This window comes from Protomyctophum parallelum (genome assembly GCF_964188405.1).
Source record: "Protomyctophum parallelum genome assembly, chromosome: 21".
NCBI lineage: Eukaryota > Metazoa > Chordata > Actinopteri > Myctophiformes > Myctophidae > Protomyctophum > Protomyctophum parallelum.
The window spans coordinates 15,969,603-15,983,968 of NC_139713.1; the positions used below are offsets into that span (position 1 = coordinate 15,969,603).

General features: G+C 42.5%; 1 protein-coding gene across 3 annotated transcripts in view; it reads right to left on the bottom strand.

Moving 5' to 3' along the window:
* Window positions 1–14,366, bottom strand: part of vav2 (vav 2 guanine nucleotide exchange factor) — a 279,748-nt gene that overhangs the window by 8,345 nt on the left and 257,037 nt on the right. For 2 of the 3 annotated variants that reach the window (XM_083793515.1, XM_083793514.1), the window contains exons 13-26: window positions 11,932–12,017; window positions 10,910–11,042; window positions 10,480–10,494; window positions 9,996–10,105; window positions 8,544–8,645; window positions 5,837–5,925; window positions 5,701–5,714; window positions 4,959–4,977; window positions 3,924–4,051; window positions 3,276–3,347; window positions 3,036–3,097; window positions 2,246–2,362; window positions 1,619–1,706; window positions 1,083–1,206 (exon numbers count right to left, since the gene is read on the bottom strand). In XM_083793515.1, coding sequence (XP_083649641.1) covers window positions 1,083–1,206; window positions 1,619–1,706; window positions 2,246–2,362; window positions 3,036–3,097; window positions 3,276–3,347; window positions 3,924–4,051; window positions 4,959–4,977; window positions 5,701–5,714; window positions 5,837–5,925; window positions 8,544–8,645; window positions 9,996–10,105; window positions 10,480–10,494; window positions 10,910–11,042; window positions 11,932–12,017 — 1,159 coding nt within the window. The remainder of the gene's footprint in view (window positions 1–1,082; window positions 1,207–1,618; window positions 1,707–2,245; window positions 2,363–3,035; window positions 3,098–3,275; window positions 3,348–3,923; window positions 4,052–4,958; window positions 4,978–5,700; window positions 5,715–5,836; window positions 5,926–8,543; window positions 8,646–9,995; window positions 10,106–10,479; window positions 10,495–10,909; window positions 11,043–11,931; window positions 12,018–14,366) is intronic. The other variant, XM_083793516.1, reaches the window with a different exon arrangement.

Here is a 14,366-nt window from a genome sequence, read left to right on the forward strand (position 1 = left end):
CTCAACATGCTCTGTCTCTCACTCTGTGCGCGCATGTGTGCGTGCGTGTGTGTGCCTGTCTCTCTCGCTCTCTCTCTCTCTCTCTCTGTCTCTCTCTCCCTCCCTTAAATCTATTGCACTATACTTACAATATACTTCTATCTCACTGTATTACTCTCTCTTTCTTACCAAATACTCTCGTTTGTTCTCCCTCCCTCTCCCCATTTTGTTCGATATAATACTCTCTCCCTCTCCAACTTGCTCTCTACACAGTATAATACTCCATCTTGCTCCGCGTGGTGCAGTTAGTTAACCACCAAAGCGACGGCAAACGGTGATGCTCTCTGCTTTCTCTCTACCGTTCCCCTTGACGGTTTCACACCGCCTTCCGTCGGTCCAGCTCCTAATCTGGGTCAGAGGAGTCGTCGGCCCGGGGGAGGGCGAGGGCATCGTTTGAGAGACACGGGCAGGCAGGGAGGCAGTCCTGCTATCCGTCATAGTTATTTTTACTACAGGCAAAGACAGCAAGGGTGAAGGCTTTCCAACCTGTAGACGCTAGGTGGAGACTATAATGTGTGTCTTCAGTTTTCCTGGTACAGTATAGCTGAAGGAATCGATTTGGTGTGTGTGTGTGTGTGTGTGTGTGTTGGGGGTCTTAAAAACAACTAGATAAAGTGCCCCTCGGGGCACAGGTCTGGGCCAATCCTGCCAATGTTAGCCCACTAGGATGGAATCTGAAATATCGGACAGATCCGTCTTGAACACATGACTATAGAGATATAGTGTGTAACAATTTGCGGGATTTTTGGACAGAATCTTGTTTTTCAAAAGTCGGCCTCCTGGTGGCGCTACAACAGGCCGTTCTGGAAAATGTGGGGCAGAGGTTCATCGTTGGCATCCAGGGAGTGTGTGTGCATAATTTGGCATCGACCGGGTTAACGGTGCCTTAGCGCACACACACACACAGACAGACACACACACACACACACACAGACAGACACACACACACACGGACAGAGTGCAAAACACACTCTCTCCCCATGCCTTCGGCCGGGTAGAGACAACAACAACAGAGACCTCCCGTCACGTTGGCTGAAGGTTACCTGGTGAACGTGTGCTGGCTCGCGTCAAGGAGCGTTCTCTGGACTTGTAGGGGTAGCGCAGTGTGGTGTCTAACAGCTTGAAGCTTTCTTTCAGTGAATGGGTCTGGTAGTACTCCACTAGCTCCTGTTATTGTCAAAGAACAGACCAAAACACAACATGACAACAAACAACGACTAGAAATATCTGTTGACAAGCGATAGCGCAACAATGCATACAGTGAATACGGCTCTAACTAGCCCATTCTGACCTGAGATCAGATTCTACTGTACATCCTGACTTTTTTTCTGAAAAAGCTATGTTTCTATGTCAGTCGTTCTTCGATTTTTCAAAAATAGCAGACCTACAATCTCGCTATGAGCTTGTAGATCTGCTATTTTTCAATGCGAACACCAAAAGGGGTTCCCGACCAAAATGGGCTAGACAAGCTCTTTCATAGAACAGGAGCATATTTGCATATGTGTGTGTACGACTGACTTATGTACAGTATAGTATAGTACTGTATGTATACATGTATCGCTCTGAAAAGCAACTTTACCAGAAGACTCTCAAACTTCTTAGCCTCAGTGATGTGAATCCAGCTGTCTTTCTCGATGACTTTGATGTGCTTTACTTCGTCATTAAATCTGTAAAAAAAAGAAAGAAAGACAGACAGGCAGAGTACGATGACAACAAAGAAAAACCACCAGCAGAAGTCATCACAGAGACGTCTGTAACAAGACATCACTGTACTGTACTGTATGTATGACAGCTACAATAATAAAAAGCTGTGTGTGTGTTGCGTCATTCTCTCTTTGGGATGTAGGCTACGACGTCTCCCACAGGAAAAAAACCCCACACCAGAAAACTGGATCATCAAACAAGCAATTACCGAGCAGTAATTAGGGTGGAGTTTAAAAAGACACATCAATGGTTGACGAGATCCGAGGCCTCCTGTGAGAATTTAGTTTTTTCCCCCATGCGAGACAGATAAACGCCAGAGACGCGATGAGCAAATGTTACCGTTCTGTTCCGTTTTTTGTTTATTGCTTTGCATGTGTATCTCGACGACACTGCAAATGAGGGTGACCATGTCTTTCGAGAGTAAATAAAGGTTTGAATGAGAGAAACCCCCCCCCCCCCCAAGGGTTTGCTTGCCGTGTCCTTGAGACACGGAAACACTCACTTGATGCTGATGGCAAACCTCTCTGCCTCAGCGGTCCTCTCTCTGATGAGGTAGGTGCCACTGCTGTGGGACTTTAAAAGATTGTCCGCCTGCTGGCGCTCCATGTTCCCAGCAAACCTGTGGAAGACAAAAAAAGAAAACGCCCGTTTAAACATTGTAAAGCGTCCCGTATCTCACAGAACGTTGACGGAAGTCGTGATCTTCACAAAAACAACCATTAAAAGGAAAATGAATCGACCCACACAAGCTACACAAGTGGATGGGTTAATTTAATGAATGTCGGCAATTTAGACACTGGTAAGAACGGCTACTGAAAACGACCTAGCGAAACCTACAGGAAGGAAGTTGTGTTGTTTACACACAGGGCATGCATACCATGGCATGATTGATCAATTCAGAATGAACTTTAATGTCCCAGCAAGATTTAGAAAAGAAACGTGTCCATGCAGTCTCTTTACACTCCCAAAAGTGGCACGTTTTCTACTTTCAGTTCTTTTAAATCAAAGCTAAAGTACTCCGTGTTGTTTGCTGCTGCCTGTTTTAATTAATTCCTCCTGCACTGACATTTCATTCCCTCTTTCTCTTGAGCTCCCTTCTTTTTTATTGTTGTATTATGCGTCTTAATGTCTCAATGCTTAATGTTTCATGAAAAGCAGTTTGAATTGCCTCGTTGTTGAAGTGTGTTAATAGTGTTAAACGTATTAAACTCGTCTTGCCTATATCTTGGCATGAGATTTGACGTAAATTGCAGATGAGTAATGCATACTACTACTGCGTGGCATTATCTTACCAGGGGTATCCATAGTAGTCTGTTTCCCTCGAGGTCTGCCGACTGGGGAAGGACTGCACGGGCTGTCACAAACAATCACGAGATGTCACAAACGGGTACATTGTAAGCAGCCAGATCATTATGTATTTATGTGTCACACACTGGCACTTAAGTGCAACGAAAGTGTGCTATAAGGCTTGTTGTTATTCCCTTTGATATGACAATGATATGCATGCGAAGGCTTATGGGAGCCGTGTTTACCTTGGGGTCCAAATAAGGCTTTACACACGAACTGGGGAAGAAGCCGTTCTTCTGTGAGAGGATCAATTTACCCTTTGAAGAGAAGTTTGTGGTGGATGTTAGTATGGAGCTCTAAATATAAAATAAATAAACTAAAGCTACGGTAGTTCATGTTTGAGAGAGACGGCTGATCTGTGATCTCTGACCACAATGAAAGTATATATGTGAAGGTTCGTGAATCAGTTTGGCCTAAAAGGAAAGTGCAAAAATAGTATACTTTATAACGTCTAATGGAATTTGTAGACATAATTCCAATAATGCTGATTTTAGACATATTATATTACATATTATATATATATTATATTATATTACAAGTAAGAAGCCAGTGCTGCAGTCCTCTCTTTTCTCGACCTATGGAAACGTATCCTACACGTCTACAAGAAATTAAAGGCGTCGGAATCTTCAACGCAGAGTACAAAATAGCATGTTAAAAACTGTCTAGTGCGAGTCAGTCAAATTACCACCAGAGTGACATCACTTGGTTACATTTCCCAGAATTCCCACCACCCACTCTACAGACATAGAACATTAAAAAACGAGAATGTACACCGCACAAAGCTGAATGATGTCTTAACATGAGCCATGTTTCCTTTCAATGACATTGTGTACCTCCCAAAAAGGGGTGTCGGGGTCTCCCTTCAGCAGTTCAATGAAGTCTCCCGTTTGAAAGGTGAGAGGAGGCTTCCCTGGTGGTGCCGGCATGCCGTGATAGTTCCTCACGGCCACCATCTTGGGACCTAGAAGAATAAAAAGGGTTATTTATTAAGCTTGATGAAATAAATTCTCGTACAATGAATACAATGGGTTTCACTAAAAAGTCACACAGGAGAGGGGAGAAAATAAAGCAGAGAAACGATCATCATCGTGCATGTGGATGATTCCAATCATTTAAAAAAAGAGAGAGAGATAAACAGTGCAGTAAAACATAAGAGATTTTTTTATCATTTCATTATGGAGCAAGTATGTATATATTCCTTTTCATTAGATTTCTAATATCTCATACAAATCCTACTATAAATGCACCACGTCTCTGCGTGTGTGTACGGTTGTAATGCACGTAACTCGCAAACCATGTGACCCACCGACTTCACATTCGACACACACGATCCACACCCCCGCAGGGAGTGCAGTGAGCGGTATAGAGTTGGTCGGACCCACGGTTCTCCAGAACCACCACAAAAGGCTCTGGTCAGGCTCTGCCAGTGGGCCTAATGAGCCCAACTCCTTTCACCTGGGCCAGGCTCTGCCAGTGGGCCTAATGAGGCCAACTCCTTTCACCTGGGCCAGGCTCTGCCAGTGGGCCTAATGAGGCCAACTCCTTTCACCTGGGCCAGGCTCTGCCAGTGGGCCTAATGAGGCCAACTCCTTTCACCTGTGCAATTTTCAGCCTCATCACCTGCCCCAGCAATACTACATTTAGTTTGGCATCTTTTCCTGTGATAGGCTAGTCTGCTAGGTGGCAGCAGAGAGCTGCAGCAGAACCAACTCCACCCTACCCTAAACAAACTTGTGTGACAGCTTGTGTCAGAGAACAGGCAGCCTCATCTCGAGCCATTTGGACTGTTCTGAAGAGTCGTGTTGATTCGGGCCCCAAACATACATGCTTTGTTGCTAATTCCCACAGCACTCAATCATCACACTTACCCGATGACATCCCTGGTTCCTATGAACAAGGGAACAAGAAAATGCAATCAGTATATTAATAACTACTTGAACCCCAATATACATTGCTTTGAATCAACAGTTTAAAATAAAATAGACAATCTACGAGTCCACGACGCGTCGAGAGCTTGAGGATCTGCTATTTCCGGCAAATGTTACCCAATTATTGCAAAACGTTCGACTATTTTGACTGAATTTTTATTCAGTCAAATTTATTCTGACATGACCAGAATAGGAGGCTATAGGTTTCATGTGGCAAACATACGTTGTGTTTGCTTTCAGTCAACGGTCACACAAAACATAACAACCTTAACCCATTTTGGTGTTTTAAACATTATGTTATAATTTAGCTATTGAAAAAAATTGAAAAATCATGAACATGTGGTGCAAAGCTTTGAATATATACTCTTTCAGAGCCACAACGTTTTTAACTCAAATCTTTGCTCCTGGGAGGTGGTCCCTGAAACAACACATTTTCAGATGGGGGTCAGCGGCCAATTTCATATATTTTTGGGGGTCCTTGACATGAAATATTGAGAACCACCGATATAGAAACATGAGGTTTTTCAGAAAAAAAAGATTTATTTTTCTTTTCTTTTTTTTCCCGACGTCAGGCCTGAATGGGTTAAGACCGACCTGGACGCAAAACATAGTCATGTGATCAATAAATGAGTGGCTGATGGCGCCGTTGGCGTTCAGTCACTGACAAAAAGGATGCACTCACCAAATCAAGAGGATCTGGAAAAGAAGACAAAGAGGACACAGGCTGTCAGAAAGAAGCATCGGCATGGCTCTCATTATCACTTGAGCACAATAAGGAAAGTGTTAATAAGATCTCAAATGTTAGGGAGAACACCTACTGATTTTGCAGATGGTGATGACTTCCAGGCACTCTTTGTGTGCCCCTGTCCCACAGCGCGAGCAGTAATAACCCTGATAGAAGATCCCTCTATAGCGGGGACACACAGATGCACGCGTGTAAACATAATTATAGACTTCTTAAACTTCATATTCTACCTTTTGGTGGTTTTTTTGGGGAAAAATAAATGAAATGCCCTGCTCTGCTTGATCATAATATTACGACATCACACAAAAGTAGTAAAAGTAGCAGATATACAATCTGGAAACTCGAAGGTTTCGAGCTTGTAGATGTTTTTATTTGAATCCTGAAAAGCGACAGCTTTGGACATTATGAGGGGTATATACTATGAATCAGGAAAACACGAGGTGCGTCGATCGCACCGTATAGCACGATTTGTTACGTGCTTTCACTGAGCCTAATAATCACCCACAGTAGTACCGTGAGAATGTGCATACAGTATATATACAGTGTGCGCGCACGCGCAAAAAAACACCACAAACAAGCACACAGGAAAAACAACACAGCACGAGTCAGGGAAACACGAGCCGCACATAATGTATGCTACAACTACAAAACAAAAGGGAACACCCTGCTTAGGTTACATTAATTTCCTCTCGACCTTTGAAGATCACAGAGTGAGTCCCAGTTCACCGTTTCTCACCCGGTGGCTGAGGGACCACTAGTGGTTCATGCCGTTATTACATTGTATATATTATTGTATCAAAAATATGCTTAGATAATATGTCATAGATCCATGAAATTTAAGAACAATTTTGAACTAATACGGCAGGTGTAGTGTGGTGGACATTTTAATAAATAAATAAAATGAATATAAATATATATAAGGGCCTGATGCGGGGTCAAACCACAAGCAGATCTACAAGTTCACAAAGAGCTGCGCTGCAGTATGTTGTGAGCTTGTAGATCGGCGACGTGCAACTAATCATATAAATACAAGAGAGTGTGTTATGCCTTCTTTATACACTAAATACATGTTGTTGTTGTTGTGGGGAGGTTTAGAACCACTGTCCTGGTTCAATTAAACCCACATAAAGTAGGCGGCTAGCATTACAATAGATTTTTGTTATGTATACTTCACCCCCGCATGCATGCTTTCTGCACTGCCAAGTCTAATAGAAAATTGCCATAAATCACAGTGGAATCCACATGCAGCTGTGATTAGCGGACTGGTCTCTGCTTCCACTATAGGACTGTGAATTTAGGTCAGCCATGCCATGAAGTTTGTGGTTCAATAGGGTATGCAGCATCGAGTTTATCCAGCTAACTGTACTAGTGGTCTGATATCTACCACACACATATTGATGTTGATCGAAGATGTTATATTTGCAGGGGCGGCCTTAAGGATCGGGAGGCCCCGTTCATGACGTCATCATTTTAATAATGAATAATTATTAAACCCCCCCCCCACCCACCCCCTTTTTTGTCAGTGTGTAGGCCCTATTATCCGACTTCAAAGCATGAACAGCATACACAGCCAAGTAGAAAATACACAAAAGCAGCTTGCTTGATTAAGCAATTTTTTGACTTTAAGGTATAACTGGAAGGCAGCATAGGCTATACAATGACGCAATCGCAACTGTCAGCGCTGCTAGTGCAGTGAGTGCACACACTGGGAAGTGGGAACAATTACAATTACTTCTACTAGAGACTGAGGGACCTGCGGATGGAGTTTTTAGTCAACCACAACCGCAAATTCATTATCCGCCCGCTGTCCAAACGCATTAATGATATCATTAATTAACCGCACCATCCGCCAACCGCGACTAAATCCGCCACCCAATTAATGTAATTGTGATATATTACATAAGACACATGAGCATATAAAAGGTGTATTTTCATTGCAACTGATTCAGCTATTTGATGTATAGAAAAGCGAGTGTCCGACAGGCCGGGTTGCCTACCCGGGGCCTCCAAAGTTTGGAAGTCAGTCATAGCCATGTTGGAATGGAATATGAGTGCGAGTGTGTGAGTTTAGGGAGAAAAAAAAGATAGAAACGCAGATAGAAACAAGATGCGAAAATGGGCTTCAGCTTTTTTTTCTTTTCTGTGTGACCTACAGTAAAGAAATTTAAAAAAAGTAAACGTAAATGTAAATGTATAGGCAACAATGTGGAGTGGCCTTTTATAGCGCCACCATGAGGCCGATTCGAAAGAGTTTCACGCCGATCTGTCCAGATCGGAGTTCAGCTGCTCACAGTCATACGGACGAACAGACGGACGGACGGACGGACGGACGGAGGGGCGGACAGACGGACGCACGCATGCACGTACACGCACACACACATACAGGAGCGAAAATAATAGTGGACACAATAAGGTCCTCAATTAAATCTTTCGATGCGTGTTCATCTATTATTATGAATCCTTCTGTGTTTATGCATATTTTTTGACACCACTTCACCCATTCTGGGCAGGAACCCATTTTGGTGTTGTAAAATAGCAGATCTACAAGCTCATAGCGCGCCACCGAGTGGCGCGCTACGAGCTTGCAGGTCTGCTATTTTTTTTTTTTATCGAAGAGTGACTGACATAGAATCTGATCTCAGGTCAGAATGGAAAACTGTCAGGATGTAGAAGACATTTTTTTAATCTGATCTCAGGTCAGAATGAAAAACTGCCAGGACGTAGAAGACATTTTTAGAATCTGATCTCAGGTCAGAAATGAACACGGGTCCTTACTGTACCTCAGTAGCATCTTGCAGGCTCGACAGTTGGTGTTCTTATCAAACGTATGCATCTGGAAGTTGTGCTGATTGGCCGTGGCTCTCTCAGGCTTGCTGTTGGACCTTTGGTGATTGGACAGGACATAATGATCGATAATCATCAATGGAATTAGCCCTTCACTAAGTCCCTCCCCAACCCATCCTTGTCCAATAGGCACGTTAGCAGAGAAGAAAGCTTGACCTGCATAGCAACCGTTGCTAAACTATTTGGATTGGCATTGGACAATCGCTTTTTGGGGTGGGATTTAGTGAAGGGCTAATTGAACTGACTGGCCAGAGATAGCCGACTGTAAAGATTTGATACGATTAAACATACTTCATCCATGAGCAGCCAGTTAAATACATAAGTACAGTGTACACTGTACATATACCAGAGGGAGCAATAACTCTATTTTACATAATGATTGATGAAACAAATTTGAAAATAAATGCATCAAAATGACACATTTTCCAGACAATACAAAACAACGAAAATCTTGATTAAGTACTACAGGTACGGCATGTACAAATAAAAACAGAGAAGAGAATATGCAGAAATATGTACCTGTGTGCAAGCATAGTTGTAATGTACTGTATAGCCTCCGTTTCCTAGTTATAACGTCGTCAGAAAACCTGAGCTCTCTGCCTCCCGATACTCACTAACTTCAACGTAGTGTAATCTCAATTAAGAGTTTGAAAAGTAATAATAACTGCATTGCACAACCAATCCCGATACTTTAGGGCAGTGCCCTAAAGTATCGGGATGGGAAATATTAGTTTTCCAAGCACTAGGTGAAGTTTTATCTGCAGGCATTTAATCAAGTAGAGTTCTAGTCACTACAGTGACTTCAGATGCCACCAGACATAACAGCCCAGTGTTGTTTTTGGCAGCAAAGTTTGATTTTAGTTTTAGTCGTATAGTCTCTTGAATAGTTCATCACATTTTAGTCACCTGGAATGTCTTAGTGTTAGAGTCTAGTTTTAGTCGACTAAATGTCATAAGATTTTAGTTGACTAAATCTGCAGTTTATTTAGTTGACTAAAATGTGTTTCGGCGGGCCTTGATGCCGTCGTAATGACTGATTTTACACACTTGTAGATCTGCTATTTTCAGTGTAAAATGACTTCTTTTTTTAATGTTTTTTTGCGGTTTTCGCCTTTATTTTTATATATTTCTTTATGGAGGGACAGAGAGTAGGCTGACAGGAAATGGGGAGAGAGAGATGGGGGGGTGACATGCACTTCCCTTCCTAACATTTTAGTCTAGTTTATTTGTTGACGAAATTGTCAGTATATTTAGTCTTAGTTTCAGTCATCATAGCTTAGTTTTCATGTAGTTTCCATTTCGTTTTCGTCAGTGAAAAAAAGTAGTCGACGAACGTGGGTGGGACTGCACTGACGGTGCTGATGTTGGTGTGTCAATTCGGCACTCACATGGCCATCTCAAACTGCTCCATCCACTTCCTCTTGGTGTCTTCGGTTTTGCAAAAGAACTGAAAGCCTTGCTTCCCTTGCAGGTGTATCAGGTAGAAGCCGTACGACCACTGGCGAGAACAGAGTGAGTGAGGAACGAAAGGCAGACGAGAGAGACACATGGCAATGGGAACAAAACAAGGGACAAAAAATTAAGGCCTGTGACAGAAATAGCAAATAGCAAATAATAATTTTGTATCACATGTAGCTAGCCTATATTTGACTTATTTTTATATTTTCTAAATTCCTTCAGTATTACAAGATAAACCATGCGTGCTTTAGCAATGTAATCTGCCCAAAAGCTGGAGCGGGAATCCTGCACAGCCAGTGGGTGGACATGCGAATCACAGCATGACACCCAAAACACAACACGACTGCCAACACTGTAGTATAGAGGCTGCTATGAGAAGGATGAGTCAAAATAAGGGGGTCAACTTCAGCTTACCATTTTTCCACTCGACTGGTAAGCATGCAAAAAGAAAAGACACCAGAGAGGAGACCCAGTTACACCATGCGACATGAAACACATGCAGATTCAAAAAACAAACAAAGCCAATGTTAAGATTGGTTGGCGGAATGCACTGCGATTGGCCGGTCGGTATGTTTGTATGAATCATAAATGACCGCGTCGTCACATTTACATGGTCTTTAAAAGCATGAGAGACAAGCACAGTGCATATCAGACGCTGCTACAGTATGCATTACTGATGAAGTAAGTAAGTCAAGGACACCATTTATAATGACTATATGCAGGATAATTCATGACCTATAATGACTACAGAATGCCTACTACAATAAAAAAAGTGTGTGTGCGTGTGTGTGTGTGTGTGTGTGTGTGTGTGTGCGCGCGCCCGTGTCCAAGCTGGGGGTCTTACCTTTTTCATGTCTCTGTTGTTCATGGGATCGTCAGACATTTTATATGACTGCAGTTCTATGATCTCTTTAAGCTCATAGCTGTAGCCTTTCCTCTTGCAGACAATGACGACTTTGTCAAACAGGAATATATACCTATGGACAAAACGTTAGCAGACATTAATGTTTTATTTTATTCTATCTCCAATAGTTTGACCAGACGACAACAGAGAACGTTCCCATGACAGACCTCTTTCCTTGCAACTAATATAAAGTAATAACTTTACATCATGTAAAAATGCAATAATCTGCAAATATAACATAAGAAAATGTTGATTGCATCATTTTGCACATCATCTAGAAAATTAATAAGGTTATTAAATTGCACAACCGTTTTTATATACTGTTTGTTTCAGGATTTCTTTCTACTATTAATGTCATAACTTGCCATGAAAAGTACCGGTAGTTATAGCTGAAATCACACGTTGATAGAGTACATAGTTTTCACGTTTAAAAAATGTGTTCACCCGAGTCTCCCAATACATCTCTTTACTTCTTGCTAAATAAAACAAATGTAAGTGCATACATTTAAAACAATGCATCTAACATTATCAAACATTGTTTTCTTTTGAGTAATATGTCTAACCCATTCTGAATGGAAACCCTTTTGGCGTTTTAAGCATTATGTTGTTATACTTTAGCTATTGAAAAATAGCAGATCTACAAGCTCATAGCGCATCACCAAGTGGCGCGCTACGAGCTTGTAGGTCTGCTATTTCTGAAAAATCGTAAAAATGCGGCACAAATCTTTGAATATATATTCTTTCAGACGACTTAAAAAAAGAAATAAAAAATTACGTCAGGCCTAAATGGGCTAATGTAGTGGACATTATTATTACATTATTGTGATGCATTCTGAGCTTGTAGATATGCCATTTCTGGCAAAGAGATTTGGTGTAGAAGGAAACAATTCATTGGACCAAGAACAGACCCAACTCAGGTCCCTATAAGTATAGAGGGGGTTTCACTTTACAGAAGAACTCACCTGTCCTGCTTTGTTCTGTTGACAATCGAGGACACCTTGATCTCTCCGTCTATCTTTGGCCTGCCATACTCCTCCAGTTTCACCTGCTGGTTAGGCCAGAAAAACATACGAGGGGTCAATTCACTGCAGGTCAGCTCCACATGCATTATCCACCATGAGTACTCTATAGTTCCCTCTTGGAATGCGTGTTAAATGGTAAAGGGTGCATTTATATAGCGCCTTTTATCCAAGGCGCTTTACGTGGATTGTGCATCAATTCGCCCATTCACACACACACACATTCATACACCGATGACCGAGGAAACCATGCAAGGCACCAGCCAGCACATCGGGAGCAATTAGTGGTTCAGAGTCTTGCTCAAGGACACTTCGACACCAACTCTGGGGGGAGCCCGGGTTCGAGCTGGCAACCTTGCGGTTACCATCCAGCCACTCTACCCCTGAGCCACCGACACCCCCACCCCACCGTGTTCTACAATGTCCTTGAATATATATATATATATATATACGGTATTTTCTTAATGTATTTTTATTTTGTTCACACAGTTGTCTAGGCTCCAAAAGTACAATCACTTCACCTACAATGTAAGGGCATGTGACAAAATGCATTAATGCTGGTCCACGTGAATGCCCAGGTTTCAGGACAAACGGAGAGAAAAATAAGGCCCACACACACACACACACACACACCGGCAGAAAGCTCCGCGTATATTCATTCATTGCTCGTCAACTTTTCGACCAGGTCAGATCTTCATCTGAACCTTAGAATAGAAACGTTCAACCTTGATGTGTCCCATTGTGTTCATATTCTTTATCAATGGTCAGCGTGTTATGATGTATTGCCAAAGAAAACCCTTTGAATGAATAGCCTTGAATAAACTGCTCTCTGGATCAGATTTATTCTCACTTTAAAGTGAAACTATGACTAATGTAAACAAAACCAACGAACGAACGGCTACACAGAGAAGTCGGAAATCCTCTGGCAGTCCGTGGCACAATGGAGAGCCAATATTTATATAATGAATACATTTATTTAAAAGAATAATAGTTGCTTGGAATGTATTCAGTCCGCTGGCTGCCACCAATGACTCTTGAGAGTGTAGAAATGGAACCAAATGGACCCGTAATGGCCCATTTGGTGCCATCTGTATACTCTTCAGAATGACGGGCCCATATAAGGGTCCATTCGGTTCAAATCTATTATGAATCATTTCGCTGTGGACCCCGCTGGAACCGCCCTCAAGGACCACACGCTCCCTAAAGCACTGACCTCTGCATTATTTATGTTACAGACCGTGCTGCTATGTGATTCCTTCTGTATTTCACACGGCCTTGTGACAATAGTGGTTGTTCTTTGTCAGGGATATAATGAGAAGACAAGGAAAGCATTTTAAAAATGTGTTCCCACTGGCCGGGGGGGCTATACAGATAGACAAAAAAATGAACTGGCCTTGACAGAGAGGGGTGAATTGAGGGGAGAGAGAGAGAGATAGAGAGAGAGAGAGAGAGGCAGACAGAAACAGAAAGAGCATGGAGGGGGGGAGATTTGGGCGGCAGAAACTGAAGTTTCCCAGTTCCATCCAGGGCAGCAGGGCTCCCCCAGAGTTAGTGTCAAAGTAACCTTGCAGCAAGACCCTGAACAACGCCTAATTGATCCCGATGAGCAGGTTGGTGCCTTGCATGGTTTTACTTCGCTGTCGGTCTGTGGCTGTGTGTGCGTGTGCGTGTGTGTGTGTGTGCGCGCACATCTGCGAATGGGTGAATGTGATGCACATTGTAAAGTGTTGGATGAAAGCCACTATATAAATGAACCATTCATTAAGAGACAGGCAGGCGGACTGTAAAAGAGTCCCATGAGGTGACGTACACGGTAAAGGAAACTAGTTTCTACAATCCACCCAACGTGTCTGCTCATGCTCTGGAAGATGATTTACAGTATTAGAATACATGATGACTACTGCAGAAAACTGGCACAGGAACATGACGCAAGATACAGTAGAAACTGTGGGGACATTTTGAATTCCACACTGGTGGCAATACCGTATATTAAACCCATTTCCAACCTTATCGTCATATTAAAGAACCACTTCACCACTTTTCAACCTATCTTCATATAATAGGTCCTCACTAATAATCATGATAAAATGGCACGATTCTTTTCTACTCAGTCTGTGTCTCATAGGAGGGCTGTGGGCAGTTTAGAAACCGTCTTCCAGTGACATCATCATTAGGCAGATATGTTTTTAAACAATATTATTTTACAAAAATGTTTCGATTTTCATTATCGTGAGAACGATGGCTTCCATTTTCGCATTGCAACTTTTCAGGACTAGAAAGCCTGCAGTTTCTATTAGCTTGTATTCCCCATCGATGATGTCACTGGAGGACGGTTTCTGAACTGCCCACAGCCCTCCTATGAGACACAGACCGAGTAG